Source organism: Notothenia rossii, assembly GCF_949606895.1.
Source record: "Notothenia rossii genome assembly, chromosome: 6".
NCBI lineage: Eukaryota > Metazoa > Chordata > Actinopteri > Perciformes > Nototheniidae > Notothenia > Notothenia rossii.
In genome coordinates this window covers 70,490,142-70,506,451 of record NC_136909.1, presented here as the reverse complement: position 1 = coordinate 70,506,451, position 16,310 = coordinate 70,490,142, and the positions used below count along the sequence as shown (strand labels likewise).

General features: G+C 39.3%; 1 protein-coding gene across 22 annotated transcripts in view; it reads left to right on the top strand.

Annotated features, from left to right (window-relative positions):
- Positions 1-16,310, top strand: part of LOC307043663 (neurexin-1a-like) — a 248,197-nt gene that overhangs the window by 117,346 nt on the left and 114,541 nt on the right. For all 22 annotated transcript variants that reach the window (XM_079688285.1, XM_079688296.1, XM_079688295.1 and 19 more), the window contains 3 exons: positions 1,288-1,478; positions 2,181-2,354; positions 6,366-6,485. In XM_079688285.1, the coding sequence (XP_079544411.1) occupies positions 1,288-1,478; positions 2,181-2,354; positions 6,366-6,485 (485 nt within the window). The remainder of the gene's footprint in view (positions 1-1,287; positions 1,479-2,180; positions 2,355-6,365; positions 6,486-16,310) is intronic.

Genomic DNA, 16,310 nt, shown 5'->3' with positions numbered 1-16,310 from the left:
TGTATTTCAAGTAGATCTAGTCAGATAAGACAAGATGTACTTTATTGATCCCAATTTGGGAAATGTTTGCATTGCAGCAGCATTAAAGCACATAAGTAGAAAAAAAGCGTAGAAACAATTGTAAAATGTAAACATCTCAAAAAAGAATTAAAACCGCATCAAGTCACATTCACTTTTGGTTCATCTTCAAGGGCATTATCAACTAACCAACCAACCATAAGATATGTTATTCCTTTTTTTCTATGCATTTCATTTTGGAGTAATTACAGGAGTCAATGGGGTTGTGGCAACCTGCTATCAGATTTATGTTTCTAGGGGGATTCATAATTGAGGTTTGTTTTTGCATGGGTGCCTTGCTTGTTTTAGTTTCAGATCAGGTAGCTGCACAGTAACTACACGGCTCTTCTCTTTGAACACTTACCTGAACCTGGTTTAGACATCAGCAATGACTAAGACTGTCGAATGAGTTTAATTTGAGTGTAGCAAGTTGTTTTCATTATGTAAGACTTTCCATAAGAATTAGCTGTAACTTTAATGGTGAAGCTCTTCATACTTTATGACAGTTTCCAAACAGACTATAAGTCTTGACAGCTTTTTATGCCATCACCATGGGAGTTTCAATTATTTTCTTATCATCTCTATGCCAGAGTATTTACTTAAAGAGCTGACGGCTATTACTGTTCTTTTAAATCATGAAGGCAAAAACAAATACCCAACATAAAAGGGTATCGACTTCACAAGGGCACATTTCTTATTGCTGAAATGCAGCTATAGAATGACCCTCTTTTAAGTAATGCCTGGAGTTAAGGCATTATTCAATGTGCTAAACATTAAAGGCATACATTCTAATTAAAACGGGCATGCACATCATAATTTGCCTCTAAACCAAAGTATTTAAGACCAATTTATTCGGCTCAGCCCACAACCTTTTGTTAATTCTCCAACCTGCCAATTATTTAGAAGCTTCTCAGACAGCTGCACTTTCTGATACTCTCATATCTGCACAACTGAATTCACAGGCACACAGCACCAGCAACAACAAACTCGCTCTTGCTCCAGTTTTAGTTTCTTCATGCACTTTTCAGTTCACTTTTTCAGATTGTATTAGTCTTGTTATATTCTTATGCATTTTGTCTGTTATGTGTGTAAACAATCTGAAAATAAACTGGATTCTAACACATTTATTTATATTTTGGGATTCTGGAAACAGCCTTTTCCATAAGCTATCATGTCTCACGTTCCTGTCCATGGTTGCATCGACTCACGATGTTAAATATCTTTTTCCAGTTACCTGCACTATGTGTCTGACCTGGGAAATGGAGCCCACTTGATCAAAGGCAACTCCAACAAGCCCCTCAACGACAACCACTGGCACAATGTCATCATCTCCAGGGACACCAACAACCTCCACATGGTCAAGATTGATACCAAGATCACCACGCAGACAACCTCAGGAGCCAAAAATCTGGACCTGAAGGGTGTGTAGGAGTAGAGAATTGAAATAAATTTATATTATTGATTTCATTAAATTGGGGCAGCAGTGGCCTAGAGTCAAGAGGAGCATATTTGGGACTGAAAGGTTGCACCAGCAGGATAAAGCCTTCAGGGGTGGAGGGAAAGGCTCGGCCCTCGCTCATTACCAACACCCACTCAGGTACCCTCCAGCTAAAATCTCAACTCCATCTGTTCAGCACCAGCACTAATGGTGTGCGTGTGGAGCAGCCAGTTAATACAAAAGAGCATTTGGGCTCAGCAGACCAACATTTTATTAAAGTTATCTGAAAGAATGAACAAGATAACAACTTTTCTCACTGGAAGGATAAAGGCATAATTGGTGTGCGACTTCGAAGAACGTTGTAATTATTACATTTGTTGACCTAGTACAAAGCAGATGACAAATGTAAACAGAATTATATATAATTGATATTGCATTGTTGCACAATTAAATTGTATTTGACAAATATATAATTATTTTTAAGCAACGTGGTAATTAACCTCTTGCACTGCTTAATATGGATTATACTTTCAAACTACCTTAATTAAGTAAAGCATAAATGTTATCTTTAGGTCTTTAGTTGGGAAATCCATTCAACAAAGGGTGGTTATTTATACATTAAAAAGAGAGCTTGGTACCATGTTTTGTTTCCACTAGGGGTCAGTATTGTCCTATTTCTGCACAGGTAACCTTTATATTGGCGGGGTGGCTAAGGAGATGTACAAGGAGCTGCCCAAACTGGTGCACGCCAAGGAGGGTTTCCAAGGCTGTCTGGCGTCGGTGGATCTGAACGGGCGGCTCCCGGACCTGATGTCAGACGCTCTGGACTGCGTGGGTCAGATAGAGAGAGGATGTGAAGGTGAGTCTCTCGGCCGAGTGAATCAACTATTTGGTGCTTTCAAACTTTCGTTTTTGTATGTGGAGTTTACTACATGTTCTAGCTTAAATCAGGTTCAAATTGTATTGATCAGTGCCTAAAAAAAAGGAGAGATATTCCATTTAATCATCCTCTTTCCCCTCGTTATCTCAAAAACTATCATGCAGTGCTTCAATGCTTCTAAGCGCTCTCATTCTCATACTTTTCCGACACACATGCACTGCAAAGCACACCCACAATGCCAACCTGTGGAACATAGTTTAACATCCATAAAGTGTGTTAGTATTCTGTTACAATGCATCAAGCTCTGACACTCCTCCACAGGCTATCATTTCTGTTTCACTTAGCCATAATCTGATTATTCTCTCTGCCATATTTGTACTGCCAGTGTTATTTCTCATTTTATCCCCATTCTGTTTTGCTCTATGCATGCTCGCTGGATCTGAGAGTTTGCCAGAAGCAATCCTTTTGAATTATGTATGAAGCCTCTGTTGCATGCATGAATATCATTTGTCCAGTCTAATGTGTGCACCACATCCAGAGACAATATTTGATTTATTTTTCAACTTCACTCACTTAGTTCCATTTCACAATTCATCCACTCTATTGAGTAGGCTTCTTCTGATCTTTTCATGTTCCCACATTACAAATGTAATCAAATTTTGCGCCCTGTCAAACGTGCTGTTATGGTTTCGTGCCACACAGTATCAATGGACCCTCTCAATGGAAAATGGCTTCTATGATAACGCATTTATTGAATTGCATTAAACCAGTCAGAAGGTTGCATATGTTTGCTGATAGTTTATGACTACAGCAGAGAAATCTCAAAATATCCATGAGAGGAAATATGCAGTTTCTATTACTGTAAATCTACTAAGCATCACAGACAAAACTTATACACCCCATGTTAATGACCTAACATGGATGCATTTTTTGTATGTTGCCATTTTGAGAACTGCTATTACAGCATGGCTTAATCCGGCCTGCATTATACAATACATTTCCCCCTCTGGCTCTTTGTGAGGACAGACATCGGCCTCATTCCTCGCTCTGTATCTCCTGCTCCAACAGTCTTTGTTCCTGTTACTCCGTCTCTGATGTCTACTTGACTAACAGCTGGTATACTTTGCCTTTTCCTTTCCTATTATTTTGCTGACAAAAGTTGCATTGATGAAAGCTGACTTGCAAGGTAGATAGCTTTCTCCGTTTGATACAGAGTCTGATGTCCTTCCTCCCCTTTGCATCTGCAACACCTCTGCTGCCCCCCTGTCCCCCTCCTCCTCACAGTCTCTCCCTCCACACTTTCCTCTCCCTGAACAAGATATCTGCCTAAATCGTATTCACCCACCAAATGAAATGGGCTTCTGTCCCATAAGAATACAAGTGTCGTTACCATCTTGTATCAAAGTCCAGGCCTCATGTTTTGAGTCTCACTCACATATTTTATGTTGTCTTTATTATTTCGTTTTTCTTTTGTTTACATACTATACATATAGAATATACTTTTGTATGACTATAGTCTTTCTAATAATGTTTTGCCTGCATGATTTTCCTACTTAATTTCACGTTTTTCATGAAATTAATCATTGTTATTGCTAAGCCCCATGTTTACCAATGCCATATTACTGTTATAATTTCTGGCAATTTAACCACGTTTTAAGTAAAAAGTATATTAAGCTACATACTTTAGACTTTAAAGATGTAAAAGTTTAAAGTATGCTGCAGAACTAATGACAGTGGCCATCAATTAGCCCAACAAATAGATGAATTCTGATCTCTTATATTCACTAGACATATTTACAAATAACATAACAATAGTGCAATTACACATCTGTTGCTTCAAAGACTCCCAAATACTATGTCCTATTCCATATGTGACACATAAGGCACATTATTATATGGAAATGTTTTTTTATACTATGATAATGATAATAAACTATATTTGTACAATGTTTTACAAAGTGCCTCACTAAAGATATAACCAAACGACGCAATATTCAAAGGCGTAGTAATAAAGAAGGAAAATGGATGTACAACACTCCATAAACAAAGATGCACATCAAGATTTTACATAACGTACAAGTGCATAGGGAGTGAGTCACAGCCTGTTTATAAAAGTGTGATTTTAAAAGGGATTTAAAGATGAGATTTTATGTCATTAAACAATTGTAAGCCGGTAAATCACACGTTGAAAATCTAGTTAGACGGACCATAAATAGAGATGTATTCCAATACATCAGAATAATTTGTTACCATGAACTTAACCATTGTTTCTTGTTGCCAAAAGGACACTCTGTACAGCATTTAACTCTTTGCGTTTTTCAGCCTTGAGTGGGCTACAGCAAACACTTCAACTATTAAGCAGTTACCATAGCTACGCTGAGGCCGAGCACTGTGGCCAAGTCTGATTCCAAAACCAGAGTATGGAAGAGGAGATATTGAATTCCATGTCTGTAAAAAACAAACAAAAATAAAACAACTGAGCACCCAGAGTAAATAGATACACAGCAGATACAAAATATGCCTCTCATAATTGAAATGAGTACTAAAAAAAGATGTGATCCACATGGCTGCATAGGTGATTGCCTAATGCATCCAGCACTATGTGTGTCATTATTCATGTTATATGATTATTACAACAATTGCATGTATTTAAATATTGAGATTAGGAAAGATAATATTACTTAACAAATAGAGGGGGTGGAAAAGGTAAGTTTATTACCCATAACATTTGTCAAAAAAACTATTAATTCCAAAATAAAAATATTTTACAAGTCTATACTATATATAAAAATATTTTAGAATACCAAAATACATTCATACTAACCCGTGCCATTCCACTTACATTGTCTCCATTAACTGAACTATCTCAGCTTCATCGTCACACAAACGGACGCCACAGTCTTTACAGCTGTGTACTCACTGTGCTCTGGTCCAGACTGAAAAAAGAACGGAATGACCAATACGCAGGTGTAATGATGGATATAATAAGATTCACAAGCACGGAGATTAAACACATTGACTGCAAACACATCTGAAACAATATATTTCAACATTCTAAGTACTTGGATAGCTCCGGCCCATACTGGTTACGTACTGTGTGTCATTGTCGTTTGACCTAATTTACAGCCGGTAATAACGTGCGCTCTCTGATTGCTCTCAGCATCTGCATAGGTGGTCAGGGAGGCGTGACACTTTTGGAGAAAGGAGGATGAACTGGATCACAGTGGCCATTTCTCAATCGCGAGGATACTTGCTTGGTAGCACATGTCCTCCGAGTCACTTGCTTCAGAAGCTAGGCAAGAATCCTTCCTGGCATTCGGAAAACGAAGAGTGGAACAGGCTAGCAAGTGTGCAGGTGTGCGTCATATGAGAGGCCCCGCGGCCTCGGTGGAATTCCAAGTATGCTGGAGATTGGAACAGTCCTTCGGCGGCACTCGATGACGTAGCATCCTTGAAATATTGGCTTGGATGCCAGTTTCCTCGCGATTGAGAAACGGCCCCTGTGTACTGTAGACTCATTTTAAACAGTGGTGTAACCATATTGGAGCTACATCAGATCTAGACACAGTTTCAATGAACACTGCTGTGTCTTAAAAATGCAATATTTAAATCAGGGATTTAAATAAGATAACATAAGGGAATTCATTTAAAAATACATGTAAAATCAAATATGGATATCACAAAGGACAGGTTGTTGCTTTTTTTTTGTACATGTGGGTTGTTTTTATTGTGTCTGTCTACTGATTCTTTTTTGGCAGGCAGTTGGCTACAATCTGGAAAATGTGTAGCAGGTTTACAAAACATGGCTAAACACATTTTGGCATAACATATGTATGTTTGTTCTGTGTATGCTTCTATTTAATGAAGCCTATTGTCTGGTACTGTATGTTATGCGTGACATTTCATTTCACTGCAGAGCCGATCTGCACACTGTGCGGTTCGTTATTATAAAAGTCTGCTCACCAAGCTGCTATTTGTCTTCATATTCAGGGCCCAGCACTACGTGCCAGGAGGACTCGTGTGCCAACCAGGGAGTGTGTCTTCAGCAGTGGGAGGGCTTCAGCTGTGACTGCAGCATGACAACATTCGGAGGGCCGCTGTGTAATGATGGTAGGAAACCACTTCCTGGTCTCTTAATAGTCTTTGCTTATTTTTTGTTTTTCAAATGAGTCTGACAAGAACTAGAAAGCATAACTTGATATATGCTTTGTGTTGCCCTTACATTAAATGAGATGACAGGCCTTGTCATTTAATTAAAATCCAAACAGATCACACATAATACCATGCATCATAGGACTCTCAAAGCATTAGATGCCTCCTTCATTCCATCTGCTAAGCTAATTAAAAACGTCCAGAAAAAAAACCTCAGTCCCAGACCTTTAAAGGTGGGTGTTATCTTTAACAGCATGTCCATTTTTATCCTATGCTTTCACAAAGCTTTTGTGTTCCAGCTCATTATTGTTTCCTCTGTGAGCTATATTTGTGTCCTCACAAAGCACATTTGTGCTTTGATAACTCTCCAATTGAACTAAGTAAAGGCCGTAACTGTGCTTATTTTTCAGTATCTTTGTTTTGAATTAGAAATCGGATTTACTGATATTGTTGGGAGGCACTTGTGATACCTGGCTGACAGTTCAGTGAAAGCTCATTAAGGTTTGAGAGATGTACAACTAGAGGCAGCAACACACTTTGTGTTCTGCTAAATAAAACGTCCACAACTAGTCAATCAAGCAAACCAAAAACATTAGACGAACCAAAATGCACTGATTATTTATTTCACTTTGACCACACTGCATGTTGTTTAACATTGATCCCAATTAAAACCTTAAACACACTATACAGATTTAAACTTTGAGCCTCATGATGCAATTTAAAAGTTCAGTGATATTAATCTCTCTTAAAGACAGTTAAATAGGCCTTTTGTTTAAAGAAGTCTGTGCTCATTAATGTTGAGCTTTGGAGGAAACTAGGATAATGTCTGCCCCTCCTCCCGAAAATGGGCTACTTCCTTATGCAAAACATGCACAGGGGATTTTGTTTCGTCATTATTATTTTCTGCAGCGGTTCACACAGTAGGGGTGAATGGGCAAAGTGCTGAACTGCATTAAGGAGAAAAGAACAGAGTGGGCACTCTGGAGATGACACAAAAAAGCAGAGGAGAGAGCACCATAAATGTTAATGCATTCTATGTCTCTTCGACCAGCTTGATAAGACTCCTTTGTTATCAACAGAAAGAGTTAACGGATTCCCGTGCAGCTTCACACACTGAACGTATCTGCTGCCTATGATAACACTAAAAGGCTTCTTGTGTCCATGATATGTGAGTGCGGGTGTAGCTTGTCCTGATCCTAGCCCTGCTCTGCTCGTTTTACTCTGCCTTTCATTCCTAAGACCATGTTTAGAAGAACAGCAGTAGAGATGTGCAGAAGGTGTTAAGGGATATTTAAATGTCGAACTCCTCGTGAACCTTCCTTGTGCGCTAAAAGGGAGAAGACATGCAGCTTTTTTTCTCCTTTCTTCCTGTCATACATATTCATCCTGAGCAGGCCTATACAGTACATCTCATTTACAGCACTAGGAGCTGGTTCACAGGACATGTACGCACGTATTATAGAATATGAAAAGAGCTCTACCTGCTGCGTCTAGTTGTAGTAGCTCTTTATTCCCACTGACCTGACAAAACAATGGGACCGTTCAATGTGCAGGCCCTGAGAATAGAATATATGTAACCACAACACTTTCCAGGAATTCTCTTTCCCAACAGAAAAAACGGAACTAGTCCTCACAATAATAATGCAAGCCTCCCTCTGCCAAGGAAGCTCTATGAGTAGGAAAAACGAAGCTGGAGATGGTTGGGTTTTATCTGCGTTGACGGATTGTCATGGGGATAGAGGAAAAGGGGATGCGTCAAAAGGAACGAGAGAAGCGTCTCTGAGGAAAATATCACTCTTTAACAGATATATTTGCATAAGCTGAAATGCAGGCAATTTACGACAGAGCAATGGGTCTCTGAGAAAGCAGCCTACATGGGGAGCTCGCTGCATTTCCACATATTTCTCTAGTGGGTAGTCTCACCAGGAGAAAATCTCAATTTCTTAGCCCCCTGGCCCTATAACATTCACAGCCGGGATGCATTGTGCAGCTGTCAGTTACAAATCATAAGGGAACTAATATTATGTCTGAATCTACAGTACCATTTTATCGTTAAGCTCATTCAAAAAGTAAATATTTTTCAGCAGAATACTGTGTATTGATACGTGTGTGCAGTTGTACTGGAACATTCCCCTTTTCTTTACTAGTTATAATCACTTTATAATCCATTGGAGCTCACTCAATTAAAAAAAAAAAAAAAAAGAGCCACTATGTGACTGTGACCTGCAATTCAAAAGATTCACAACATTGTTTTAATTTGTTGCTACAGTTTTTATTATTATGTTGATCAACTTATCTGTTTTAAGAATGAAATCAAAGATGTATACAGTAGCAACTCTACAGCCTTTTATCAATGATTCCTAGCTGCTATGAAGTTGTGATAATACAATTTGTACCATATAATGTTTAGCTGTACAGAGAGGGATGGGGTATCAGTGACTTGGAAGCATTTGTAAAACCAGTGAAGTAAAGAAAAGTGTTTGGGAAAATTGCCAGTCCTTCAAATCACTTCTCTATAAGTTATGTCCAAACACACACAGGGCTTTCTGACTGTTTTGTCCTATGGGGGATACCGACAAGCGTACACAAGTGAAGAAGACATCAGTGAGAACATGAAGTGACACCTCTTTTTCTTCCAATTAACACATCTTAAGTACCCGTATTGGAAGAGTATCTTTAGTCAAATTTAAGAATGACGTCATCTCGTTAGTTGCCAATAAGCTTACCCTATGAGTGTCTTTACATCTCCCCTGTTTTTTGGAGCACACACTCCGCAATGGTTTTCTTTTCTTTTTTAGTAATGTAGCCTTCCCTGGCTGTGCTTTGAATGTGTTATTATAACAAATATTCACCCTTTCAGAACAGCGCTCCACCTTTCAGTTCAGAATGATTGGCAGTATGATGAAATAGATATAAAAACAATCTTCAAAATGTCTTTTCATCATCTCCAAAACACTTCATCCAAGTGATGTGCCAATACTTTTTTTGAATTAACTGTGATGATGTTTGAATGACACTTTGTCTTAGTTATATTTTTAGAACCAATTATTCCCTACAGTCTATGAAACTAGAGTAGGAATAGAAATAGAAGCCAAGCCGGCCAATCTCTCTCAGAACATACATGCGAGAGGAACTATGATGGTGTAACGCATGCATTTGGTCTCATCACTACAAGCTGGTTTTGATGCCAGTTGGAACCAAATGGCATGTGGGTTAGGGGATCAGAAAGGAGACAGAGGCGGCATGTTTCTGTGTGTGATCAGGTCATCAGTAGTACGGTGCAAGCGCATGCCCATGCCTGGATTCTTCCAAAGACAGGACACTACCCTTCTTCTTCTCAGCTTAGAGATGACCTGATATTGCCATATTGGATTTTCTCGTCTCTGAAAGTCCACTGGGCTTTGAAAAAGTGTTTTCTAGTTTTCAGTCCGAATCTGGCTTGGCGTGTTTGTGGGACAAAAACTCAAGTCTAGACCACCTGAGGGAGTTAGCCTGCAGTGGTCAAGCATCTGAGTGTAATGTACAGAGACAAAGAGAATGGTGTTTGCTGTTGAGCCAAAGTGGGTCGTGGAGAGGCTCCAGGAAGGGGTCGGCCTGGCCTTCATGCGATTTTCGTCTCGCCTGATTTCTCCTCCGCTCAATTTTAATTTCAATTTTTTTGGGTCTTGTCTCCATTGTCTCTGCCCGAGGGGCAAAGAGCAGCCCCTCTCACTTTATTTCTAATGTGTCTGAGGCAATGCTCATTCTTGTGTCCCTGTACCCTGAGAATAGTCGGTCTGAGCCTAAGGCTATGTGATCTGCATTAGACATGGGTCTGATTTTTCTTAAGCACATACAGACAACAGTTTGGACCCTATTTCTGTCATGGTGTCCCTCATGTTGTCCCTCTTCATCCACTCTGAAGACGGCTACACTAACAAAGAGAAGCTCACACACACAGACTCGTTTGTTGCATCAGTCCACAAAAGACAGATTTCAAAGAAATACTTTAAAAAGACTAAAAACTCAGAATCTTAGTGATCTTAGAAAGTTATGGATTGGAGTGAAGTGGTGGATTTGACCGATAATTATTGTATGCCTCGCAACCGATAATACTAGGTTTCTGCAATGTCAACATTATTTATTTCCAAATTATTGCAGAATATCATCTACAATTTACACAGGCAATGTTAACCCAGTTTAGCCATTTGTAAATCTTCAGGCATGTTCATCGAATTTTCTTGTCATATGAAATAGGTCACTTGTGTTTCAGTACAGTGGTGACGGTCTTCCAGGTTTACCAGGCAGATAAGCACACACATAAAGGCAGGCAGGAAGTACAGCAGACAGTTTTGTCCCATCTCTTCAGTGGTAGCATGCAAGGAATTAGACCACTTAGTTCACTTTCGATCAATACAAGCGGACACTCAGTCCAGTTGTGAGGCACTGGAGTAAACATGCTGTCACACGGAAGTAATGCTCTTTGCCCTGGATGTGTGGCCCCCTTTTTAATGCAGCTCAGCGAAACAAATCTATTGGTCTCAAAAAATATTTGGGTTGCCGTGTGTATTGGAAGCTTGGCCTAGCTTTGAACAGCCATTGCGCCCCGAGATATGAGCGAAGCATTCTTAAGTGCTTCTGTGTATCCACTTCAGTAGCCATTACCCCAAAATGTGCATACACGCTTACACGGATTGTAGCACGTTCCGTGTTTAACTGATCTGTTGTAAGGCAGCTGAAGGCTTTTCAAATGTACAATGAAATACTGACTCCAATAATTAACATTTACTTTATTATTCTACGTACAAAATATAATACATACATGATATTTATATAGCGCTTTTCCCAGTGGTGAAAGACGCTTTACAATAATATACAAGTAAATAAAAGAGGAACAATATAAAAAAGCACTATAAGAGTTATTATCATGTAACTGATCCTATAAGGATACATCCGGTGATACCCTATATTATGTTTACTATCCCAAATCCCACGAGAAGACCACAACCAACAATTAATTCATCATACTAATGCGGTCTGTGGTCCCTTTATATATCTTATTACTCTGCGCCATAGTTCTCATCTGTCGTCCCAAAGCACATCAGTGAGTCATTTTGTTGCACTTGGTTCCATATTTCTTTATTACCACGAGTCAATCCCACACACACAATGCTGCCCAAAACCCCAAATGTGTATTAATCATCGTGACATTACATATTTCATTACATTACATAGTCTTCAACAAATGTTGGTTTGTTTACTGTTTGAATAATGTTTGCCCAGTGTATGGAAAACCCTTTCAAAGAAATATAGGACTACATATTTGTTATATAGGAAAACTGTTTAAAATCTGCCATTTATTGTAAACTTAGTGTCTTTCCTACGTCTGGATCCTCTTGTGTAGACCCACTAATGTGTCGGTGTATAATGATCTAGATCAGTGGTTCTCAACTGGTCGGGCCTCAGGACCCACTTTTTCCTTTGTCAATCAATCGCGACCCGAAATTTTGAACCACTCAAATCTATTCAACAAAAAATCGTGCTGTAATATATACGCTTTTCAGCATACATTAGTAAAGTGAAGTACAGTGCATATATCCCTTCACATGACTGAAGAATGCTTTTAAAAAAGGTTTAATGAGATGATGGAATCAAAGCTAAACTGTATGACATAAAAAGGAACACATGCTCAAAACCAGGGGATCCGGGGGGATTCTCCCCCAGGAGATTTTTAGAAATACTAACTAATACACCACGCATTTTGGTACACTATTTTGTATTTGTATTTATTTTTCTTCTTCCTCACCCACACATCTGCGACCCACTCTAAACGGGTCCGCGACCCAACAGGGTTGAGATCCACTGATCTAGAGTATCTATATGGATCTGCCCTCCTTTCACAAAAACCCAATAGATGGTTATTTTTGTTAGAGATAGATCCTTAGTTGGATTGTTTTGTTTCTTATCATGCCTGAGCTATTGAATAAGGCTTTATCATTACATCCTCTTGATGTTCCTCTTTACTTTCACTTAATCCTCACCTCCAATCCAATATAAGTGGTCACTGTCTGGCCTAATTCTTTTTGAATAATTTCCTCCTACTGATTAAGTGTCTGAATTTAAATGGGTTTTTGTGCCAGGAAGCAGTGGCCATATGTGGGTAAGGCTGTTGGCATGGAAACCAGGTCTCCTTCCGTCCCACAGTGGATGCTGTAACATGAATGCAACTCGGCCCAAGCAGTGTATATCAGCATGAATTTAACTACATACACACATGATACAGTATGACAGTTAATTTGACTGATGGTGAAACATAGAAAATAGCTGTGAGGAAGCCTGACTCTTGCTTATTATGGGATATAGCTTCATGCTGACACAGTTTCAGTCATTAGACCATGCTGCTGTTCATATGGCAGGGCTGCCAACCTTCACACACTGAGCGTGAGAGTCACGCAATTAACCCATATCTCACGCACTCACGCCACACATGCCTTTCCTCACGCTAAGTTTTCGTCCGAAATAAATATATATAAATATAAAAATAAAGTGAAGGAACAGCAAACCGAGCGGTCTACGAAATGAGACAGTCGTCTGGCTTGGTTCAGTAAAGTTGGAACGATATTGGGAGATTCTGATTCCACGGATCAATAACTCATGAACAAAACGTTATTCACACAAATGACGTCTCCTAAGTAACGTGGTAAGGTTGACAACGAACTACAATCACATTTTGATCAAAAAAAGCCAATACGCGCCGTCCTCCGAGCTGGACACATTACATTGGTCTCTATCCGCAGCCGGAGAAGAAACGAGTGCTAAGGGACCGTCTGCAAAGTGCAAATGAGAATACAATAATATTCAATCACTAGTATACTAGGGCTGTCCCGAATACAATTTTTCGGGCTCCGGATATTTGGTAGTAATCAGCAGCGAATATTCGAATATTCGGTGCGGAGGGATTTGTATTATTTTTTTTATAAAAAATGTTTTCAAAAACAAAAAGATTCCAAATTTCTTAAAAAAAAAAAAAGGTTTCATAACACGCTCCGAATCCAAGACACCTGACAACACACTGTTAAGCAGAAGCGCATACTATTACGATTTATATTTATTTATTGTCTCAGTACTCGCAAACATTAAAACTAAATGTTTCCTCTGTAGGATAGCTGTAGGGTCTGCTGTATTGTTGAGGATGTTGATGGCTGGGATGCGTGGGGATGCACCTATGGACACAAGTTATTATTAGGCTGAGCTACTCAACTTTATGCCAATAATTGCCTTAGCCCCAGATGTTCCCACATTACTCCTTTTATTTTCACTATTCAAATACAATTTAAAAACTAATATAAAAAAACTATTTGGTTGCTTGCTCGCAACTATTTTCCAAGCAAAGTAAGTGCACGTTTTTATCATGTGTAACGTTACTGTTTAAACGGCGGATAAAGCAGCTTTATCATGGCAACTTGACAACAGCTAAGCTAAGCTAGGCTACTACTTATAGCATCCAGGTGACTTTTCAGAGTTGTTGTGCCACCGTGGTAGGCCAGTTTCTTATCGCATATTTGGCACATATTCTTCTTACCGTCGTCCAATTAAAAATGGTCCCACACAGCTGAAGTCTTTGGCATTTTACGGGTGAAACGAGGTGAAACGAGGTGAAGCGAGGTGAAGCGTGCCGTTTGCGTTCGTGACTGAGTGAACGCGATGTCAGGAGCACAGGCTGAGATTGTATATATTTCCGCATTTTAACAGTGCAATTCAAAAGTATAAATATAGTATAAGAATATGGCAATTCGCCTTTATTAATAGCATACATTTAGAAACAAATTTTAAAAAACGAATATCCGAATAATGAAATTGAAACCCGAATAGTTGGCCAACGAACGAATATTCGAATAGTCGAATATTCAGGTACAGCCCTATAGTATACAGTATATTACTACCAAACTCACTACATACATCAATAGTCTCCTGGTGATCATACTATAGTTGAGAGTTTTGAATAATATGCTTTTGAATAATTTTGGGGAATATTTATAATGTAAAATCTTCAATAAATATACCATCATCTTCAATAACTTTACTATTATACAGTATATGTCTACCAAACACACTACACACATCAATAGTCTCCTGGTGGTCATACTTCAAGGAGTTTTGAAGAATATGCTTTTGAATAATATCGGGGAATATTTATAATGTAAAATCTTCAATAAATATGGCATCATCTTCAATAACTTTACTATTATATGGGGTGTTTCTCAATCGCGAGTACGCTTGCTTGGTAGCACATGTCTTCTGAGCGTCTTGCTTCAGAAGCGAGGCAAGACTACTTCCTGGCATTCGGAAAACAAAGAGTGGAACAGGCTAGCAAGTGTGCGTCATATGAGAGGCACCGCCTTACATTTTATGCCACAGATTTGGGGAAATTGGTCCTTGCGCAAAGCATTGTGGGGATTTTAAGACCGCAGAGTCTGCACATGTGCAGACTCGATGACGTAGTATGCTTGAAATAGTGGCTCTCGCAATTGAGAGACACCCACGGTATATTTCTACCAAACTCACTATTTGCAGAGGTGAGGTCCCCCACCCCATAAAATATCACTTTACCTCCGCTTACGGTACGTCCACACGGCGGCGTGCGTTGAAGCTTGCCGGCGGGCGTGTCTGAAGCTCGACCAACAACCAATCACATGAATCTTCCGCCCCGGACACACAAGCACGCGGTTTGATTGGCTAGAGCTTCTACTGGCATACGATTCGATTGGCTGACGCTTCCGTCAAATCTTCAAAGTAGAACATTGCTCTACTTTTGAAGCGAGCGAAGCGACAGAACTACAATGCAGTTCGGCAAAGTGTAACGTCACCCCATTCAAAGTGAATGGGCAGAAGCGTTGAAGCTTCAACCCTAGTTTGTACATTTTCAATACATTTGTAACACTGTACACATGAACGTTTCTTTTTTCGGTTCACCAAAAAAAAAATCTCACTCCAAGCTGAACTCAAAGGTTGGCACCCCTGCATTTGGTGAGACGGATATATGGTGCAATCTCACAAATTCAAACTTGGTTGGGGAAATACTGTCTTGTGCTACTGTCAGTTACAAGAGTTTTTGAAAATGATGTTTGTGTCGACGAACAGTATGGAGTCGGATCATAGCGGAGTTGCTTTCCGCACATTGAGGTGTCTTTATTGCAGGCTCTGCTGTAATCAGAAACTAATCTGAACTCCTTGTAGTGCAGTGGTGAGAACCTAATCTTTGAGGTGTTTTTTTATTAATTGGTAGCCCAGAGGGGCATGTTGACAGGAAATAAGAAGCTGTTGTTTCTCCACAACACAATACTAATTAAAGTGTTGACTAGAAGACAGAGTATCTGCTCAACTTCCCTGCTGGGTGATACACAGACACTGTGAATATTCCCCTTGGGCTATTGAACATGACAATGGGGGAACTGTGGCAAGAATCTAAAATATCCTCGCCAAAAACCTGATTGCCTGCTTGTACTTAACTATCTGAAAACTTTTGATTGCTTCTGTTGACATTCTGTGAATGAGTTTACAGTCAGAGTTCATTTAATTGAAGAGAACATTTGATTTTCAGTTCAGCAAATTGCAAATTGAGATGCTGATGGACATTGTAATCAAAACACTCAGTAGTGAACAAAACATTTGTTTTCCCAAATGACAAGAATGCAATAAATAATGGATTTGTACGTAGTGAGTAACACATTATATATAAGCATATCTAGAACTCATTGTATCTGCGAGTACAGAACGAAGAATATATGAAGGTCTGAGTTGACC